General features: G+C 39.1%; 1 protein-coding gene across 2 annotated transcripts in view; it reads right to left on the reverse strand.

Moving 5' to 3' along the window:
- CSMD2 (CUB and Sushi multiple domains 2) overlaps nt 1-23,190 on the reverse strand; it is a 642,692-nt gene that overhangs the window by 120,033 nt on the left and 499,469 nt on the right. For both annotated transcript variants that reach the window (XM_087970516.1, XM_087970515.1), the window contains 6 exons: nt 19,821-20,015; nt 16,559-16,675; nt 12,171-12,284; nt 10,347-10,442; nt 6,535-6,738; nt 4,447-4,571 (listed from right to left, as the gene is read on the reverse strand). In XM_087970516.1, coding sequence (XP_087826642.1) covers nt 4,447-4,571; nt 6,535-6,738; nt 10,347-10,442; nt 12,171-12,284; nt 16,559-16,675; nt 19,821-20,015 — 851 coding nt within the window. The remainder of the gene's footprint in view (nt 1-4,446; nt 4,572-6,534; nt 6,739-10,346; nt 10,443-12,170; nt 12,285-16,558; nt 16,676-19,820; nt 20,016-23,190) is intronic.

Genomic DNA, 23,190 nt, shown 5'->3' on the forward strand with positions numbered 1-23,190 from the left:
CACAAGCAAAGTACCAGCAAAGGAGGGGGGAAAAACTCCAGAGAACTTTCTGAGACAGGAAGTTCAGTCCTGCCAAGAATGTAATAAGGGTTAACGGAGAGGCAGTTTCTGTAAGCAACACCAGAATGTTTCCTTCCTGCCTTCCTTACAGGATTAGGCCAGTAATTTCTTCTAACAAGCGGTTCTCTGAACTGCTTAGAATGTTAACAACCGGTTCTAGCAAATAGGTGAGAACTGGTAGAATCCCACCCCTGACCGGGGGCCAGTAAGGAGTTTGGTCCAAACTAATTTGGCTCTCCTTAGTTACATAGTCAAGGTCTGTATATAGCTCTCTAAAATATTCTTCCCAGGCATGAAATGGTACCTGATTAGTTGTCCTCTAGTGATGTGCCAGAAAAGGAATGTATTTTTTGTCTTGACTGCTGCAATTAATCTATGCCAAGACTCCTTCAGAGCCACACTTTTCTTTTCTTTTAGCAGGGTCTTATATTGTGCCTTCAACTGCTTTAAGTAGTGCGTGTGATCCTCAGAAGGGGCATTTTTACTTTTCCTATACTCTTTGTTATATGTCCTTTTCAGTTGTACGCAATCACTATCAAACCAGTTTTTATTCTTTAAATTGTGATATGTAGTCAAAAAAGAGTTGGTCTTTTGATGGGACAGTCCAGCCCGCTATATTCCAGGTTATAATGGAGAGGGGATCATCTTTTGCCGCTCATCAGGAAATTTGATTTATACAAAGGGAAGTTGTAGGGTTGTTGCAATGGACTGAGGTGTCATCGCGCATGAAATTGGCTTTCTCTAAAAGGAGGGGAGACCCATCTGAATCCTGTGTAGACTCCTGAGAAAATTGTTCAGAATAAGGGATTTTAGCACCAGCTAGCAGAGCTTGCCATTCCTGTGCTTCTTCTCTTAAGTATAGGGAAAGAGGTTATTAGGTCATGCTTCATTCAACTTTGAGATGATGGTACTGTCGTGAGACCTCTCCCAATCTCTTGTTGTGGTGCTGAAGGTGTCACAGGATATTCACATAAGGATGATAGTATCTCCATCTCTACAGGAGCCTCTAGTGGTCCCTGTGTATCTTGGCTTCTGTTTTCTGACTCATATTCGTGCAGTCCCTTGCCCTCTGGGGGAGAAGTAAGAGGTTCAATTATTGGGGAGACCAGATTTATAGGCGGTTCAGCAGTGTCCATTGTGACCAACAAGGATTTCTTTAAATTTTCTAACTTGAATAATATGTTATCTTGTTCTTTTCTTGGGAGAGCTCCAAAAGCATTAATGAGGCCCATTTCTGTGCTGTTAAGTAGATCTTCACCGATCAAGGCTAGCTGACTCCCACTTTCTTTCTCTCTTTTTTTTCCAAGGTTGAGAATGCAGAAGACACAGCAGCCATGACAGCTCGCATGTTAATAATTAAAGGTTTAACCTTTTCCTCACAGACACCTCTGATGGGAAAAAATTGGAAGGAGGCTAAATGTGCCTTCATCTTAAACAGCATCAGTGGTATGGTGGGCTGCTTGAAAGACAGGAGTATCCACTTCCAATTTGGGACCTCAGGAAGCCACTCCACAGCATGAAGATCAATCTGCCCCCTATGGCAGTGAAGAAGCTGACTAGGGAATTTAGTATAGCACACTTAGTAATCCATCGTCCGTAATTAAGTCTGTTCATATGGACTCTCAAAGCAATGCGTTGTGTTTGCAATGAGCGATGTGATTGTAGGGGAGATGCTTTCCTGGCTTCCAATGAAACTTCTCTATTGATACCTCCTCCTCTTGTTGCCTTGTCTGGAGAAGGGCTGTTTTTCTGAGAGGGCTGCCACTTTTTAACAGGTTTTTTAACCGTTTCCCTGGGTCTTTGTTCTTTTTCTTCTTCCATATCCTGAGTATGGGATTTACCCAGGTCTACTGTAAGTACGTTGGTGATGGGGTATGTAGCCTGATGCTGTGCTTGCAGAAAGACAGTGATATCTTTTTTTTTTAATGTCTCTACATCGTGTTGGATGGTTATTAATTGTTCAAATATTGAGACAACCGTTTGCGCTGTGAGAAGGCATTGTTTTGCCATAAACTCTGTTGTATTCTCCCAGAGTAAGCTCTCCTCACTTTGAATTAGATTATTGTTAATCTTTTTAGTCTTTATCACCGTCTCCATATCAACTGACTTAGTTGTTTGTGAAAAAATCTGGCAGTCATTTTGCTCCTCCCCCACTAAATCGGGAAAGTCTAATATCTGCTGTTTTGTCAGATCTCTTTGCAGGTCCTGTTCTAATTTCTTTAGGTTGTTGGAAATGGAGGGGGGGGATTAGTTTTACTTACAGATCTCTTGCCAGCAAAGTGCTCCTCAATTCTTGGTTGTTTTGCAGTCTTCACTGGTGGAAGAGATCCTGGGCTAGTACCATGGCACTTCTTTCTTTTCCCCATGCCTTGTTAGTTCTTAGCAAAACAAAAACTTTTGTCTGTGTTGTGGTCTACGCTGTTATCTTCTCCAGAAAATATTATTTAAATAAAAAGGATCCAGTGGGAGTACTAAAAATTTATAAAATAAAATAAAACCAAGAGAGCTGCTGTAGCATGCTCCGGCAGCCCGCTTTCCACGGCTCCTCCTGCACAATTTTTTCTTCTTCAAGTTAAATGTCCAGAAATATTTCACAAGAAGAGTTCTCCACTCTTCTACTCGTTGTAGAATACCTTATGCCACCAGACTTGAAATTCTAGAACTAGAAAACCTTGAATTACGCCTGTCTTCGGTCTGACTTAAGCATGGTATATAAAATCATACATTGCAATGTCCTACCTGTCAATGAATACTTCAGCTTCAACCATAACAACACAAGAGCACACAATAGATACAAACTCAAAGTAAACCGCACCAAACTTGATTGCAGGAAATACGACTTCAGCAATAGAGTGGTCAATGTCTGGAATACTCTACCCGACTCTGTAGTCTCTTCCCAAACCCCAAAAACTTTAACCTTAGACTGTCTACTATTGACCTCACCCCTTTCCTAAGAGGTCTGTAGGGGCGTGCATAAGCGCACCAACGTGCCTACCGTCCCTGTCCTATTGTTTCTCTTATTCTTTTATTTTTCTTATATGTACCCATTTCATGTATTCACAACTATGTATACACTTATTATCTTGTAAACAATTGGCAAATCAAATAAATAAATAAATAAATAAATAAATAAATGCATGTTCAAGACCTTTAACCATTCCTCATAGGTTTCTCTTCTATACCCCTTATGGTCTTGGTTGCTCTTCTGGACATACTCCATCTGGCCAGTGCCTTTCTAAAATATGATGAAAAATTCTAGGTGTGATATGACCAATGCAGAACAAAGAGGATCAGATTTAAGTGAACTTCACCTCTGTTGACACAGCTTGGAATTGACCCCAAAACTTTCACATTGTGCTATACAACATGGTCTACCTCCACAGTACTTATGCCTTTATTTATTTTTCCTATTCAAACATAAAATTTGGTATTCATTTTAGTTCTAATTCAATGTTTTGCTTTCTACCCAGTGTTTCTGATTATCAAGATTCCCTTGAATCTTTGTTCTGTCCTGTCCCATTCTTCCATACCTGGTAATCTGATAATCGTGTTTTCATATCCTTCACCTAAGGCATACATCTTTTAGATGGCACAAAGCTTGTAGTAAACCTGCTCAGTGCAAAACCATTTGCATGCAACTGTCAGATAGGATGTTTAAACATATGCCCTATTGGGAGCATGGAGTCAGATCCATCTGGGAGAGGTCCTTGCTTGTCTTGGAAGACATGAAATATTGAACTGTTCTTGATTAGGCAACCTCAAAACCTTCAGGACAAGGAGCTGAACATTACCAAGTGACATGTCTGGTTAATTCAGGAAGATAGGCAGCAGGGTAGGTACTTCTATTAACCAAGAGTTCCTCCAATTCTCCCAATTACTCATCATATAAATGCTCATCAGTGCTTTTGAAACTGGCAGACTGCTTCACAGACTGCCTGGTCAGAGAGAAAGAATTTCTATCCAACTGTATTCTTTGCTTTCCATCTTCAAATCTGAGCTAGCCGGATCATCAAAAGAAGAACCCTGATATCAGATTTTACATCTGATGAAGTGAGCTCATGCCCTTTAACAAAATTTCTATTAGCCTGAAAAGATGCTATCAGATCCTTTCTGACTCTCTGGCTGCCATAGACATAGCCCTCCACCTACAATGTCTTCTGTGAGATAAATAGTCTCCTTGACACTTGCCATATAATTAAATCCTGGACAGTATTTTTTTTTTAATAATAACTAGTCTAGCGGGGGGAAAAGCAGATTAGAAGACCAACATCTTGACTTCTTGGTTAGGCTACAAGCTAAAGAAAGAGAGCACTCTTTCTTCGAGTCCTTTCTTTCGAAATCTGAGCTGGCTTATCAACTTAGCTATTCTTTGTAGCTATGCTTTACCTGTATTCCAGCTCCTTCAGGGACAGTTATTTTCCACACACAGTTGAGGCTGTTCAAGTAGGGCTCAGGGAATCCAGGGGACAAAATGGTGCCTTTTCGCTCTGTTAAGTTTCCACCACAAGGCACTGAAATAGACAAGAAAGTCTGTGTTACATCAACAGTCCTTGAGACTGAAATCATTCTACTCATCATGGCAGTTAGGTACCTATTTCTAATCTTCGGAATTATTATCCAATTATTCTCTCAAATGCCTAGCCTCCCAACCCAGGTTTTGATTTTTGCTACACAAATTGCCATATATTCAAAAAAGCCAAAAGACAACCCGTTAATGCCCGTTAATCTCTGCATTTTGTGCACATACAAATAATCATTGTTCTTTGGATTAATTGCTTTGTGTCATGATCCTCCTTCTGCAGGTAACCCAGGTACCATAACCTGCCTTTCCACTTTGCCCGGTGAAGAAGACAACCTTCCACATCAATACTGCTTTTGCTATAGTGACACTTCCTTGTTTGGAGATAAAAGTCTGGTAGCACCAGTTAAGACCAACAAAGATGCTTCCAGACTTTCAGATGTTTGGCCACTGTAGACTAACATGGCTCTCCTCCTATATCATTTGGAGATAACAGGGAAGGGGAGGTAGGGCGTGTCATGGGTCTCATTGATTAGGGATGTACATCTAATGTGACAAAAGAGCTTTCTTGGGGGGGGGGCTTCTTTATTGAACATTATCTCCCCCAAGATATAGTTGCCCCCATCCTGTTACTTTCTCAAAAACATGGTTTTGCCAATGGGCCTGGGTACTATGAATGGAGCCAATTAAGTGGCTGATTTGATTGTATTGTTGTTGCCATAGTGGTGTTTTTAATGGGTTTTTACTATGCGATGGATTTTTTTTTAAATATTGTAAGGCTAAGCCATCCAGAGTCACCTGTGTGTGGCTTGGGTAGCTATATTAATTTGTTTAATAAATAAATAACTTTAGGAAGGATTTGTATCCCAAGGAAAACCCTGCAGCAAAGACAGAGAATGTTCAGACTCTGAGATGTGCACCAATTTGTCATGAATCCTTGCTGGATGACTTTGCATACAACATAAAAAAAGGAGAATCTGCTGAAAGAACATTCCCCACTCCTTTCCTGCAGCATCTACATATGATTTGCACCTGCTAGAGAGCCTCAGCCGTTTCCCGCAGCAACACCGAGTCATGCCTTCTGTTTTCCCTGACACAAGTCTCTCTGGGAAGGAAACCGTACCCAAGATAAAAGTTGCAAATTATCTGAAATGAAATGAGCTCTATCCCTGCATAATTTATTTGGCAACACAATTTAGCAAAATGTATTTTAATTTCTGCTAGCTTTGAGGAGGGGGAAGAAAAGATGCAGGACCCTGAACTCACAAGAAATGTTTCTCCACCAATCCCAAGATTTCTAAGCTATCAGGAGGGTTCATCTAAATCCTTCTGAGGAAATCACCGAGGTTAGAATCTTGCTTTTTAATGTGCACATTTATGGTTAATATTGCCAGAAAAGTTAATTCTGCAAATACCAAATAACCTTGCATATACCCATATTAGAAGTTACACTGGAACTATTACAGCAATCATTTGAAGAACATATGTGATTATGATATATTTCTGATGGATGCATTTCAGAAGGATTTCTACTGTTCCAAATGGAGTTGGGAAATCACAGATCGCTAAACAAAGAACAGCCCAGCCCTTCTTTGCTTTCATCTTTGCCATAAAGTAGTGCTTCCCAACTTTGGCAATCTTGAGATGTATACACTTCAACTCCCAGAATTCCATAGCCAGCCAGATCCAATCCTGCACAACTTTTTCCAAGATCAGCCAAAGTTCTTTAGTTTCGACCATGGGTTGAGTCATAGCTCTTAAGCAATGTTTCTCACCTTGGCAACTTTAAGATGTGTGGACTTGAACTCCAAGAATTCTGGGAGTTGAAGCCCGTACATCCTAAGACTGCTGAGGCTGAGAAACATGTTCTAAAGTCTGTTATAAAAAAAATATGAGCATGCCACAGAATGACTGGCTGTGAATGCCACTTAGTCCTGTCCTTGGCAGATACATACCAAGACAAGTAGGCACCGAAGAGTTCCACTGGGCAAGAGTTCCAGGCATTGTCAAGCATTCAATGCTGTGAGATCCCTTGAGAGCATAGCCAGCATTACACTCAAACTGGACCACAGCCCCCACCGAGAAGTCAATGCCAATCCGTCTCCCGTAACGGGGCTCTGGCACGGAGCTGCACTGGGTGGCACTGGTTCGTGGAACCGCTTCAAAAGACAGAGAAAGGAGAACATTATGGAACAGGATAGATGCTGAACCCAATGGAAAGCTTCTTCATTGAGCTTGGCTTTCAAGCTCTTAAAATAAACTTTGTGAAAGAGATCAAGGGTGAAACATATACTTTAAAAGTGTCCTTGTGTTATAGCTTGTATTTATCATTATTTCCTGGTGAGGTAATGAAATGACCTTTTCTTCATCTTCCAGGAAAGCTCCCAGAGGCAAAATGCAGGGTGCGTTATATGATAAATAGCAAGAGTTATTAGAAAAACTGGTATCAATATCCAAGAGATTAAGTCCTTATATCTCCCCTTTTTTCTGAATTTTTTCAGGAGGATCAGACCATTCCAGAAGTAAATATCAGAACCTTCTGCAGCTGAAATTTAGTGCTGAATCCAGAGTCATCCAGAGTGACACTATGGAGGACATAAATGTAACAAAGGATCTTGTGTTTATTTATGTTTTAAATTAAGAACATTATAGACTTGGTAAGCAGATCCTTTTATCAGGAGATAAAAGTTAGAAGTAGCTAGAACATCACCTACAATGCAAATAGTATCTGAAATAATTCCTTCCCAGAACCAGATTTTACTGATTTCTTTCTTTGCCTATTTTATTTCCTGCCTGCTGTTCATCAATTTCACTGCTCATTTATGGCACAGAAACAGATGATAGTAGGTAATGATTGATTTTGCCATAAAAAAAATTCATGAGGTGGATAAAGCATGGAGTGCTGAGCCTTGGGGCTATGGAAAAGATAGATGGACAAGAAATCTCTGGTCCACTTTAGGTAGTCATTTGTTTGTTCGGAGAAAATATTCAGAGTTCAAAATGAACATTTCAGTTGTTCTGACCTCAGAATGAAATTCCCACTTTGAAAGTTTACCCCAGGATAAAGCAGCATTTTGTGCTGTTTTAAGTGATATGATTTGAACAGAATTTCACTAGTCAATAAGGTTGAAGAAACAGGTTTTAGTTTGATGCTGTTGCTGCAAAGAGATGTGGTGTGTGTGTGTGTGTGTGAGAGAGAGAGAGGGGGGGGGAAGAGGGAGGGAGAGGGAGAGGAAGAGGAAGAGGAAGAGAGAACATTAGTCAAGCACATCTTTATTATTTGGACTAGTTCTTTGTGTAGAGAGACATAAGTTAGAAATCAGAGGTAGATTTGGAAACTAATATTCATTTGGAATCAACTACTGCTGGTCCAAGCAACTTCCCTCATATATAACCCTCCATAGTTAGTAAATTAGTTAGTGTGGATTTTCTTGGCAAGTAAAACTATGCTACCTTCCCCAAACTGGTTAGGGTGCATTTTTGATCCCTTGACAAGAAGAAGGCATTTCTCACACATTGTAGAATGTGAACAGCACCTAAAGGAGTGTATCTCAAACCAAAGTGATACATTTCCTGTGCATTCTAAAGATTTGAAGACAAGTTGGATGAAATAGAGCAGGGATATCAAACTCGCACTGTCAGGCTGGCATCACGTGATGTATCATGACTTTTTTCCCCTTCGCTAAACCGGGTGTGGGTGTGGCCAGCACGGGATGCATCTGGCCTTTTGGCCATGAGTTTGACAGCCCTGAAATAGAGATTAATCTGATGTGAACTTAAGAAAGTCAGGCATAGAAGTAGGAAATGCCTACATTTGCATTTCAATTTTTTATAGAGAGGCAATCAGCAAAAACTGTAGGGGTGGGGGCTTGCAATTATATTTAGGAGAGAAGAAGGAAACTTTCATTTGACTTCTTCAATGTCTAGTTAAATCATTAAAAATTGCTATCAAAATATGTCTCCAAACCAGGCTGAGTGATGACTGAATGGATCTCTGATTAGGCAGACAAAGCATCAAAAGGAATTCAAACGGAGTTTCTCTGTGGTGGCTCACATTTTGCCCTAAATCAAACTCCGCCACATTTCCAAGGGGAAACCCTGATGCTGAGGTCCTTCTGGAGAATAACTCTCAGAGGGTTTTTTTTTCTTATCCCCTCTGGAGAACATCACATATATCAGATGTGTTATTAATTAGGCGTTCCCTTATTGAAGCCTTTGAAAAACATCCCGGGGAACAAAAATCTATGAAAAAGTAAAGCTTGTTCAAAGAATCTAAAAGTAGTATTTCAAGAGAGGCTTTTGGTGGAGAACCAGGCAGGCACTTTGCATGTAGGCACTTTGCACAAAAGCAGCCTATTTAAGAGGGAAAGTGTGTATGTGTGGCGGGGGGGCAGTCTCTGGATATTTTCCACGGAAAAACAAAACAAAAACCAGTGCCACTAGGGTGGCTGCTGACATTTGGAACTTGCCAAAGTGCTGACTTGTTTAGAGGTATACTGAACTAAGTCTTTGCTTTGCTTTCTTTGCAAAGATCTCACTGTCAGTTCATGTGGGGCAACTGGGAGTCACAAAACCACAGAACTGGAAGGAACATCTCAACTCATATAGTTTACTTTCTTCTCAATGCTTGATCACTCTCAGGCTCAGCCAAGCATCCAGAGTTTTCAGTTCTGTATTTGCTTACATACAATAAACAGACTCTTGCCAGATTAAACCTATATGGATATTCCCTGGGTGTGGCTATCCTTATGCTCTGAATCCTATCCATGAGGCTGTGGTGCTGCATGTCTCCCCACAGTTTCTGGAAATTCCAGTTTCTGGAATTTCCCTTCCTGGGAAATTGTCTCCTACTTCACTGTAGTCCATCATACCAGCATCCTTTCCATTGGCACCATCTCTCACAATTAGCCTCAGCATCTTTGATGTATGACCATTCAGTCTGTGTTGTGTTGTGAAGATATATAAACAAGTGATATGCAATGGATAGCTCATACAGCAGAAGAAAGGCACTACGTTGTTCTTCTAATTTGGCTCATATTTCATTTGATGCTAGAATGTTTTCTTTAAGAATTCTCCTAGCTCTGGAGTGTGTAATCTTTTTCCCATTTAAAATGTTGGCCATGTGCTCTTACCACATGGCTGTCAGGAGAAGATTCTGGCTCACTCACAAAGTGGCTTCAGTGGATGACATAAACATGTTTCAACATCTACTGACCTCAATAGTACTTGCTAATCCTTCTAGCCCTTACAGGACACCCCCTTCATCCCTGCTTATGATTTGGTGGCTATCAATGTCTTTGAAAGTAAAGTAAATAGCAAACTAAATCAGTGGAACTCCTGCTGAGTTCTCATCATTTTACCTAGTAAACTGGCCAAGTTGATTTTTGGAATTTTTGATTCCATACCTCTACTATAGAATTTCCATTCCAATTCTACCAGACATTGCCTAAATTCTGATTATACACTAAGACACAAACTCTGATAAGCAAAATTCAAGTGTTTTCGTCACATAACATGCCTTGCGTAAACAAGCAAATGTCAGGAGAAGGTGAGGAACAAAGGAAAAAAAACTGATGCAATAAGATTTTATGTCTGAGCCCAGAGGAGTTCTGAGTTTACATTTAAATTCACCATAAATTGCAGCATGGCATATTCTCCATTCAGAAAACTTCAGGCCACAATCTTTCCTATTATTTCTGGAGTTCTTGTGCTCTATTTTTATTTGACTGTCACAGTCAGCAGAGTTATTTCCAGACTCCTCACCTACCTTGATAGACAAAATGGAAACCTTTGGCTGTGGCCTGCCCTTTAGCACTGAATTTGATCAGTATTTGGTTTGTGGTAGCCAGAGGCAATGATTCACCTAGGAAGGGAGGAAAAAACAATCTTCAGCAAAATGCAATAAAATAAGAAACACCTTTATTAGGTTCTCGGAGCAGATTATCACCTACATTTTATGAACAGCACACCTGCAAATTAGGTAAATCAAGCTCCACTAAAGTAAAAATGTTGATTTATGAAAAAAAATATAGCACATTTAAAAAAAAAACAAAGGAAAGCAAACAACAAGTTTAAAAGCAATACATAAACTTGAAGTGAAAGTAGGAAATAGATTAAAATGAAAGCAAATGACCTCAACTCACTAAAAGGTTTTGGACAATACCTGGGAGAATCAAAACTTCTACTCCTGTAGCCAAAAAGGCCATAAAGTGGGTACTTGGTGAGAAGGCATTAGGGGAAGGCACTGCATAGAAGGAATATCTTTTCCCGTCATTGCCTGTTTCATTGCCTCTGATGAAATTATTGTTAGAATCATATAGACATTATCACATTGGTCCTTCCCTATCATGCATCAAAAACATTTCAGAAACAGTAGAACACAACTTTTGAGATCTGCAAGTGGGCATTACACACCGTCCAGAGGCTACCATACGAGGACAAATGTATTGCAAAGATCGCTTGAAGATGGGAGATGCTTCTAATGTAATCTACCAGATCCTCTGCATAGATTGCCTCTCTGACTATGTAGGACAAATGGAGAGAAAAGTAACAACCAGATTGCAGGAACACAAGTGAGTGGTCAGACAAGAAGACTGAAACTTATTGGTAGTCATACATCGCAATGAACAAGGACATTCAATTTTGCAGCTATTAAGTTTGTGGGCCGAGCAGGTACAAAAATAGCCAGGGAAATGATTGAAGCCTGGGAAATGGTCTCCTTATCAGTCAACAGGAGTGCTGATTTACTACCAGCTTGTCAGGTACTCAGGAGCCAAGGACTTGGCAGCAGAAGGAAGCAACAGACAATGATTTAATAGATGGCCATCAGCACCCCAATCAACAACTAAAAAGCCTCACACAACCAGGCACCACATAAATTCTATGCATAGAATAGCCTATTCTGGTAGAGAGAAATTCCCCAAGGATGGGCTATAGCACAAGTCCAAAACCTCAGAAGACTAAACCTCTGGTCTTGGTGATCAGCCCAGATTGAATCCTGCCATATTAGCCTGGGACAAATATATTTGCCTTCTGCCCAGTGAACTTTGAATGTTTACCTAAATAAAACCAAGATCAGTCTGGGATATCTATCAGCTACAGTTTATTATTTATTTATTATTAATTAAGAACATTTATACAACCTATTGACTTCTGAGCAATCTCACTGCTGCATTCAGGATCAGCTACAGCTAACAGAACATATCCATTGATAGTTCTTTGTACAACATTTTACAGTGGCTCCACAAATTGGTGGACAAGATATTACTTATAGTTGTCAAAGTGGAAATTAGATCTGTTTGTACTCAGTTTCATTTCTCTATAAATAACACCTCCCCTGAAAATTGTGTGAACAATGGTGGAATAACTTTCCTTTTCCCTAGGCTAAATGTTTTAGACAACCACAAAGAATACACTCGAATAGCCATCATAGAACTGATATCAAAGCAGGAATGGAATGCATAGACTGAACAAAGATAGCATGACCCTTTAACAATTCCACAATCAAGGCATGCCTACAGTTTTTGATGGACATCTCTCAGAAAGCTTTTTTACCCACAGGAGGAAAGACAGAGGCAGAACCTCTCCTTACCCGTATGAGAACCAGAGAGAGAGCTGAGGAGGCGAGAATGTTGGTTTGGACCATCATGTACTTCAATGATGTCATGGAGAGCTGTCTGGAAGAAGGCAAACTGGCCAAATACCACTATCAAAGGAAGAAAGGTGGGGCATTTAAATATAGGACAAGGTGCACACATTGACCATCACTCAGTATAAAACAAAATGGGTGCCCTTATGTTGGCAAAACTGAAGCTAAAATGGAGCTGAGAGACATGTAAAGATGTTGGAGACCCAGGTTTTTTAGAAGAGGCTATTACTGCACCAAATCCAATTCTCTGTCCAGTTCTGGAATCCCATTTAAAACATCCCTGTCATTTATTTGTTTTATTTATTAAATTTATATGCCACACATCCTGCTGTTCAGCATCCATGCTTTTCACAAGCCTTTAAGATATGTGGACTTAAACTCCTAGAATTCCAAAGGATATTGAAAGGCGATCTGCCAGCTGTCTGGATTACTGGTTCAGCTGTCAAATTGCTCTTACAGTTCCGAACTTTTTCCTAAGATTCAATCAATATTTATCTTCCATGAATTAAAATGATTGCTATAAACCTCCTTTTAGTGGTCAAAACATGTCTTGGCCTTCTTCTGTGTGATGGACTTTTATTCTGTGTGAGACCTCCCTTTCTTTATGTATTTGACCAAATGCTGAAGTTAGCAGGATATATATGAATCTTCCAAATGCCATTTCAACATGGACATGCTTAGCAACATTTGGTCCTCATAGAACTTGACCACTGGCTTAAATTGGGTGGACTCTTTTACAAGAGTTTTGCAGAATCTTTGAACACTTGCAACTAGATATGGGCCACATACACTGAAACAAGTAGGATTATGAAAGACTCTCTTAGAGTTAGACATTTTATTTGAGCAGCAGTTTGAAGCCCTGGAGGTTTCATCCTTTTAACCAAGAAGAGCCATTTGAAACATTGACAACTTCAGTGTGTTGCTGCCAATAGACCAATTTAGGATATTATCTGTTGTTCTATTTCTGAAGCTCTACCTTTGCCTGCCCTGTTGGTATCTTCAGCAATTCAAGGAGGGAAAGGATGAATTCAGGAAGTATTAGAAATATACAGATGTGAAAGTCAACTTTGACTTGGATACAACCTCATCCCACTTTGGATTGGTTTGGCTATAGCAGTACTAGCTTCTTTATCCATTCTGTTGGTTTATAGGTTTAATAGGTATAGCTGCATTTTCTGGGTCTGGCTTTATTTGATTCTGAATCAAAGCATCTTTGACCTTGAGTCATAGGAATGTATAGTTCCAACCAATGAAAAGTGGCAGGACATACATTTGAAACTGAATTATTTATGTTTAATTGCAATTCTTTTTAAAATGGGTTATATTCCTGCTTTGGGATTTTCCTACAAGTAACAAGCAAGACATAAATAATATGGAAATAATAATATTTTTTAAAGAAAATGCACTGATTGCTCATTACTAAGAATGGCCAAATGGTAATCAGTGAGCCAAGGTTGGCATTGACAGATTTTTTTTTCTGCTCTGTGATAGCCCTGCCAGATTTTAATTACAACATTGTAATAAATTTCATACTTGGGAATAGGAGGAGAAAATTTGCAAGCTGTGAAAGATTGAGCCTATGATCCTTTTGCAGGTTTTAAAAATACTGCATAGTTCATCTCTTAATCTTTAAAACTTAGATTTCACTTTAGCTCAATAAAAAGAGACTCAAGGACACTCAAATGCTAATAGAGTTTTTAAAAATAAAACAGACATCAAATTTATCATATCTAGGATCATTCTTGCTTAAATGCTAGGGGAAAAATTCTTCTTAACAGTAAGAGAAATGTGGCAATGGGAGCAATGGGAGCAATGATCTAGGGAGTGGTGGGGTCTACTTCACTTAGATGTATCCATGTGTGTTCAAAAATAGACTTTCATCTTGGGTTATGTGTGTTAATTTGGATTTCTCCATTGACCAGAACATTTCAATGACCCTTGCCAGCTCCAAGATTCTATTTTTCCACTGTTACTGAAACTAATGGACCTTTAGCTAGTAACATATTGAACAGCCATAACAATGTCAAGGCATAGGAGAGGAAACATATAACCATGTATCAAAAACATTTGTGGTACTGATTTCTATGCAGTTTTATTCCAAAGCACTAAAGCTCCTTGAAACTGCAAAATTCTTTAATGGCATATACATAATTCATAGTCTATAGGGAAAAAACACCTCTTATTTAGTCATTCAGTGGAACATCTGGCAAGAAAATCAAGAAAGATATAAGGAAGGATGTAATTCTAAGCAAATTGTTAATCTAAAACAGGGTTCACAATCAAGTATTCTCTATATATGATGGGACATGTCTCCATATATAAAAAGCATAAAGATGGGAAGGGATGTTCCAATAATTTTTTCCCAACAAGACATGAGGATGATGACCAGTCTGTGCAGCTTCAAGAAGGCTGTAGGCAAATGCACGCACAAATGCACTTGTGTCAATTAAAGTCTTTGGAATTTCAGATATTGGTTCAGAATTAGCCTAACACCTAATGCAAGTTTCTAGGATGAACAGAAATGAAAGAAATTATTTTCTGAATGTCTGCAACTTGTTTTACCAAGCCAACTAAAGATGTAGCAGCTGTGTTCACCTGATTTGCTAGCTTTATAATCTTGTAAGAATTTGGGGGGGCTGCATAAATGTAGCCCGTTTGGTTAGTTTTTTGATACACCTGAGTGAATTCAAACAGTTGGGCTAGACCAGGGGTGTCCAACTTTGGCAACTTTAAGACTTGTGGACTTCAACTCCCAGAATTCCTCAGCCAGCAAAGCTGGCTGAGGAATTCTGGGAGTTGAAGTCCACAAGTCTTAAAGTTGCCAAGGTTGGACACCCCTGGGCTAGATCCTTAGGAGAGGTGAACTTAGCTAGGTTGTCTCCCACTGTGATCTTCTTGGAGGAATCTGGGGGCTATTGCATGAAACAGAGTGCAAGCTGTACATTTTTCTTATTAAACATAGAAATATAAAAAAAGATAGAGTATCGTTCAAAAATACTGTCAAGAATTGAGACACCAACTACTGCTTAAAAAAACAAGGATAAAAAAAAATCCTCAAAACCTGAGATCATATGCTCCACAGAGAATGGAGACTCTGTAGAAACAACAATTTGGACTGTGCCTAGAAGAAAAAGACTATATTTCTCATCCCTCCCCAAATATTATTTCCAATTTAAATTTACTTGGGTGACAGAATTTTTCCTCCTAAAAATGAAGGAGAAATGAAATGCCGCACAGATTTTATTTTTGAAAAGGGATGTCTTCAAAAACTTTGTGTGTGAATTTCAAAATACAGCTAGTGCTCCTTTCTGCCTTGAAATTCCAAGGTTGAGATTCTTATGGTTGTCATTTCTTTTCACTGACCTGATGCTTTTGTGATTTACAGCTTGTAAATACCCATTTAAGGAGTGACAAGCACCTTTTCTTTTGGCAACATTAGCAAATGTTGCCAAACTACTGCTATGCTGGAACACAGACTTACCACCATTCAATTAATGGCCATTCAAAGTTAAAACATCACTTATAAAAAAGTGACTTATAACCACAAGCACTTATGACCATCACAGAATTCCCACAATCATGTGATCAAAATTTGAGCCCTTGTATTTACAACAGTTGCAGTGTCCTATGTTCATGTAATTGCCAGCTTTTGAAAACAAAGTCAATTGGGCAAGCTGAATTCCCTTAATGGCTGTATGATTCACTTAACAACTGTAATGGAAATCAGTATTGACTCCAGGTGTTTTGCAGAAGTATTTTGCCAGAGTAAGTAGCCCAGGATTACCAAGCTGGCTTTGTGCCTAAGGTGGAACTAGAAGCCATGATCTCCTGGCTTCTAATGCAGCACCATCACAATCACACCAAACTGGCTCTCATTGCCTTCAAGTCGACCTTGACTCCTGGGGATCACCTGAACAAATGCCTGCCATTTTCTAGCCATGATTTCAGAACCATGATTTATTTCTTCCCAGGGCTGAGAGAAAGTGATTGGCCCAAAGTCACCCAGCTGGTTTCATGATTACAGCAAGACTATAACTAATGGCCTCCCATTTTCAAGCCTGATGTCTTAACCACTATCCTAAACTGGTTCTACAGAATACACCTACCCTTGAGAAATTATTTTAGACTTTTTCCATCTGCAGGATCAATTGAGAGAAGTCATCCACATAATTTTTCAACTGACAAATTTGATGGAGAAACTCGAAAGGCCCTGTACTCTCAGCTACAATTTTCACCATTAGGAATTCCTGACTCATATTACCTCTGCTCACCTCTTTGTATCAACACTACAACCAGAAAAGGATCAGAAGGCATGAACAATAGGGATATACCATAATCTTTGGGCACAACGATGAAATACAGGCACACTTGTCCACTGGTGTAGTTCTGAGGATAATTGGGCGATAGGACGACACCATCTGATCCTGTGTACTGACCTCCACACGGTGCTAAAACATGGAAAAAGGAATAATGAAGTTAGTTTCTGATGATTGTCTCCTTTTTCTTCCCTAGATTGCTGGCCCAGAATACTCTGTTAATTCAATGGGCAATAAGCAGCAGGCATGCTGCAGAATGCATCTTAAGCAGAACCTGTGCCTGATACATTTTTTATAACTTATCCTGCATTATACATTGGGAGCAATAAAACCCTAATGAATGATTGTTCAACAGAATTTGATTTCAATTGGTGGAGAATTTGAAGAAATGCCCTAGATAATATGTGTGTGTGTGTGTGTGTGGTATATATATATATATATATATATATATATATATATATATATATATATATATATATATATATATATATATATATGGATCTTTGGTTATTCGGGTTTTCTCCCGCGTAAGATTCAAAGTATCTAGGCAACGTTTGATGAAGTCTCATTCATCATCTTCAGGCTTGCTTCTTCGGCTCTGTGCTTCTCAGAGTGATGTGAGCTTTCAGCTGCTTCTTCCTTCTAACTGCCAGTGGGGTGTGACTTGACTGGGTGGGGGCTTGGCTGCGTTCCAATTGGGTGGGGGTGTGTTCTCATTGGTTGGAGGCTTGGCTGTGTTCTGATTGGTTGGGGGCTGGCCATGTTCTGATTGGCTGGAGGCGTGCTCTGTTCAGTTGGGGCTTGGCCGTGCTCAGGCTAGTCCCAGCTGCTGGGGGATTTGAGCCATAGAGATAGAAAAACCATAATATAAAAAAATAAAATAAAAAATATAAAAAATATAATAATATATTTTTATAATATAATATAAAAAATAAAATAATATAAAAAAATAAAATAAAAAAAGCCATAGAGATAGAAAAACGCCCACACAGCATGAATAAAAGAGATGACACCTCCCGCTTACCAGCCATTTGGAAACCCGCCCTCATGAACAGACGGTACCCAACATGATGAATGACACCAGACCCACACCCACGAGGGCCACACAAGATGCCACCACCACACTTCCACGTAAAAATCAGACTCACACCCACACAGAAGATGAGACACGACCACAGACCAGAAGCCGCACTGCAGCTGCATCACTACCCACTTCAAACCCATCTGAGCCATACATGAAGCGAACTGACCCCCACCATGAAGATGTGGCACGACCACGAACTCAAAGCCAAACAGCAAGATCCCAGCTCACCAGCTCAAATCCCCCAGCAGCTGGGACTAGCCTGAGCACGGCCAAGCCCCCAACTGAACAGAGCACGCCTCCAGCCAATCAGAACATGGCCAGCCCCCCAACCAATCAGAACACAGCCAAGCCTCCAACCAATGAGAACACACCCCCACCCAATTGGAACGCAGCCAAGCCCCCACCCAGTCAAGTCACACCCCCACTGGCAGTTAGAAGGAAGAAGCAGCTGAAAGCTCACATCACTCTGAGAAGCACAGAGCCGAAGAAGCAAGCCTGAAGATGATGAATGAGACTTCATCGAAAGCGTTGCCTAGATACTTTGAATCTTACGCGGGAGAAAACCCGAATAACCAAAGATCCACATACAAATACCCGAGAACCTCAGAAAACAAATATATATATATATATATATATATATATATATATATATATATATATATATATATATATATATATATATATATGTGTGTGTGTGTGTGTGTGTGTGTGTGTGTGTGTGTGTGTGTGTGTGTGTGTGTGTGTGTGTATATGTATATATGTATATATGTATGTGTATATATATATATGTATGTATATATATATATATATATATATATATATGTATGTATGTATATGTATAAGTATATGTGTGTGTGTATATATATATATATATATATATGGCATTCAGCTTTGTTCGGGTATTTTCCACGTCATAGCAGTTGTGCTTTTAAAGTTGTAGCGACGTTTCGGCAGAATCTCATCTGCCATCATCAGGCTTCTGTATAGTGTTCATCTGTGAGTCAGGCTTCTGTATAGTGTTCATCTGTTGCCAGCCAATCAAGATACAAAAAGAGCCAAAAAAAAACCAGACAGAAGATATTAGAAACACCAATCAAGCAGAACACAGCAAACTCCAAGACCAATAAACACAGACCAAGACTCTCAACCAATCAGGATGAAGAAAAAACCATTCTGGCACAGCAATAGGCTGCCCCAAATTCAAATCTGAAACCACTGTAAAAGCCTGACTCACAGATGAACACTATACAGAAGCCTGATGATGGCAGATGAGATTCTGCCGAAACGTTGCTACAACTTTAAAAGCACAACTGCTATGACATGGGAAAATACCCGAACAATGCTGAATGCCATACATGTAAGTACCCGCGAAAACTTAAGAAAACAAATATATATAGGTATTCAGCTTTGTTCGGGTATTTTCCCACATCATTATAGTTGTGCTTTTAAGTTGTAGCAATGTCTGGTGGACTGTCAATTATCTGGAAGCCTGCACTCTCAAACAAAAAAATCTCCACACCACAAGCCAGGCAAACACCTGGGCACAAACCGACTCCCCCTGATACCTCCAGCTCAAACACACCCCAACCAGGAAACCAGATGAAACTTAGCTTCCTAATAAATGATAGACATCCATTTACTCGGAGCCAAGCCGCACTAAAAGCCTCCAACACATGAAACACAATGTTGCCAGCCAATCAAGACAAAAAAAGTCACAAAACAGACAGAAGATATTAGAAACACCAATCAAGCAGAACACAGCAAACTCCAAGACCAACAAACACAGACCAAGACTCCCAATCAATCAGGATGAAGAAAAAAACCATTCTGGCACAGCGTAGGCTAGCACCAAATTTAAAATAGAAACGGCTGTGAAAGTCTGACTCACAGACGAACACTATACAGAATCCTGATGATGGCAGATGAGATTCTGCCGAAACGTTGCTACAACTTTAAAGCACAACTATAATGACGTGGGAAAATACCCAAACAAAACTGAATACCATAGATATAGATATAGATATAGATATAGATATAGATATAGATATAGATATAGATATAGATATAGATATAGATATAGATATAGATATATAACAAATTCATTTGTAAGTTCAGTTCTCCTCTATCATTTGTAAGTATTTCTACCAGAAGAAGAGTGATGCTGTACTTGAATCCAGAAGTCCTTCAACTTACCTGTACACATGGGCCTTGGCTTGTTCCACACAGGTTTCCCATCTCCTTCCATGACACATGTCACAGTGGACACTCCTTCAATCACATAACCACTGTCACAGTAGTATGTGATTGTGGAGCCCAGTTTCAGCTCACTTCCAGCTCGAGTTCCATTTTTAATCAGACCTGGATCAAAACAGGATTCTCTGGGGTTTTCTGGAAAAAACAAAATCTGAACATCAATTTTCTGATACTTCTAGCCTTGTATTTTTAGGCTAAGCTCAATTCCATTAGAATTTTGTGGAACAAGAAATGCTCCACTATCTGGAAAAGCCACATGTGACCATTTTAGATTACAATAGGTATATACAGGAACAAAGTCAAGAATATGTTAAAGAACCTGGAGAACACTGGTACAAAATTATATATTTATTATGTTATCATTTTTGAATTAGTGACATAAAAACAGAAGAAAAAGAACATGCAAAGCTTGTACAAAGTACAGATAGTATCAAAGAGAAAGAAACAAGCAAAGTGCATTTTTAATAATAAAATATAACGAAGAAAAAAGTATATCAATTAACAGTAAAAATGTGGTAGAATGAAGTCTGGATTCCCAAAAGGGAGGGGTTGCCTCCCAGAGGACAAAGAGGCAGTAGAACTTGGAAAGTTCAGCAGGAAGAGGTTAAGATGGTTTCTCTCTAATAGTTCACAGAATATATCTATAGTTTATACACATAGTTGCTTTATTCTGACAAGATTCTGCCGATAGGTAAAGAACAATAAACTACTCTTAAATAATTTCACATGTCATTCTTGCTTCTTTGGCCTGACAAAATAGTTACAATTCTAGAGAAGTTCCAAAGGTGCTCTTTAAAAGGCAAGTCTAGTTTCTTAGTTTCTTAGTTTCTTTCTTAGTTTCTAAGAAAGTCCAGTTGCCCTTTGAAAAGCATCTTTTGGACAACTATGATCTGGTTATTGAACATCTCCATGGACAATTCTACAGGTAACTATTTAATGCAATTATTATTCAAATACGTACAGCTATCTAATACACTGATATAACTATTATTTTAACCTATTGTATTTTGTATCAACAAGGTCCATATTTTATATTTGTCCATACAAAATCTACATCTACAGGCAGTTTGTTCATAAGTGACAAGCGCAATCAAGTCCTCAATCCATTGAGTAAAATGTGCCATACATTTATTTTTCTAAAGGTGCAATATCAATCTTTAAGCTGTAGAAAAGGCACAGGGAGAATCCATTTACAACCCATTTACATTGTCTGATTGTCAATTCCAAGTACTAGCTCAAAAGATTGTTTTTGTTAATCATGATAACTACAAAATTCTTCATCGATGGCTAAACAACCATTTCTAGGTTGTTCATTCAGGAACAAATGGGTGAAATTCCCCAGTGCCAATATTGTAAAGTTAGATTTACAGCCCTTGAGATCAGTCTCTGCAACCTGAAATGTAGCAGAGCAAATTGTTGAATTCAGGATTAGTGGAATATCTTCTTATTGATTCTAGACTTGGCCTGCTCAGAGGCCAATTACTGTCTGCCTGTCACAAGAATGGATGTTGCAAATCTCTTCGTTTCAGCTCAGAGGAAAACAGAGGTTCTAGTCTTAAGCCATGTCTAGCCAAGGAGAGACCTCATGGGTCTATTAATCAAGAAATGTCATATTATTTGCCTGTTGAAATGTAGGATCCTACATTTCTGTTTTTTGCGTCTCTGTCTGAAAAACATGCCTGAAAGCCTGAAGAAACTCAGGCCCAGATCATTGCTTATGTTTGCTGGAGATCTAGGACTCAAGATAGGTTCAAGCAGGGCACTCTGTACGGTTGTGTGTGTGTGTGTGTGTCAAAAAAGGCAAACTGGTCATGTGATTGATGATTCATCCTCTTTTAATGAGCATCACAATATACATTTTTAAATTTTATTATTGTCTTTATAAATGAATTTATAAATTAAAAATAATTACTTTATTTATTTATATTAAAAACATGGTGTGATCAAAGTCATACCAACAATATTTCAGCAATTTTTGCAATGCTTGCAGGGTGGAAGAGAGGGTAAGATGTGAATCACACAACTTGCAGCAGCCATCTTGACTGTTTTGTCTTTCCTCATTCAGAGACCCCCAGGATTCAATTCCAAGAAATATTGGGGAATGCCATATGGTAAAAAAATGATCCATTGTTTAAAGAGAAGATGACAGCCCAAACTCCAATTATAAGTTTTATTAAGGATCCCTCCTTATGAAAAACAACAAGGAAACAAACTGCTTCTCTGAATAGGCCAATTACTATCTGCACTGACTTTAAATATAATGAGGCTAATGTAAAATTATACTCAGGATGGAGATAATTCCAAACAATGCTATAACTGTTGGAAAAGAAAGAGTAGGATCTGACAAATAGAAATCAAGAATAATAAGGTATTAGGGAGATCTGGTTTGAGCTTCTTTGGCGACAGACTGAAATCTGTGACCGTGCACAGTTTCGATCTGTGCTCGCTGCTGCCCCGAGCTGGCTGGTTTCAGGGCTAAGCCACCCCATAGAGGTGGTGAAGAGGGGGGAGACTGCCAGCAGAGTCGAGGAGAGCCGCATCTCTCCTCCCCAGCTGGCCATTACTCCCTTTCCTGAAGGCGGTTGCAGCGGTGGTGAGAAATGGCCACCTGAAAGAAGAACTCGACTGGAAAAGAATGTGCAGGAGGAAGATAAGAAGAAAAAGTTTTGGCTGACCAGGTCGAACTGGAAAAGCAACAATATAAGGTACCCTGGAATTTGAATTATAAAGAACAACATTGTTCCCAAAGAAGACTTTGAAGCGGCGAATGAGAGAGGGAAGGGAAAGGATTTGGGTTTTTTTTTCTTTTCTTCCCTATATTGACAAGTAAGAGATTTAAGCAAGAAATCGGCAAAAATCCACTTTGACATTAACAGGTATTTAAAATGAAAATAAAATGTCAAAGGGATAATAAAGATTTTTGGATTCTCAAAAACTTTTAAAAGAAGGAAAAAAAACAAAAGGATGGGATCTAGAAAAATGGAGGAGACCACCTGGAAGTGAAAGGAATTAACAGTGAAACTTTAACAAGATTCCTAAAAGATACATTTTAACTGAAACTTTGTAACAAGATAAGAGAACCCCAGGAAGAGAAAGTGGAAAAAATAAGCAAAAAGAAACAGCTTTGGATTATTTGGATTACTTGGTGATTTTTGGATTTTTGGCTATTGGATCTAAAGGACTAAAATCAATCGGGTGGTTGTTTAAAAGTTTTTAAAATGGTATCACTCTTGGAAGAATTGAGAATGGAACTTAAAAACAGAAAGAAGATGCACAAGAAGGAAGAGGTTCTTTTGGCTTCGTATTTCAA

The sequence above is a fragment of the Notechis scutatus genome, chromosome 8 (assembly GCF_049901735.1).
Source record: "Notechis scutatus isolate UNSWTSFEM ecotype Mainland chromosome 8, rNotScu1.2, whole genome shotgun sequence".
Lineage (NCBI taxonomy): Eukaryota > Metazoa > Chordata > Lepidosauria > Squamata > Elapidae > Notechis > Notechis scutatus.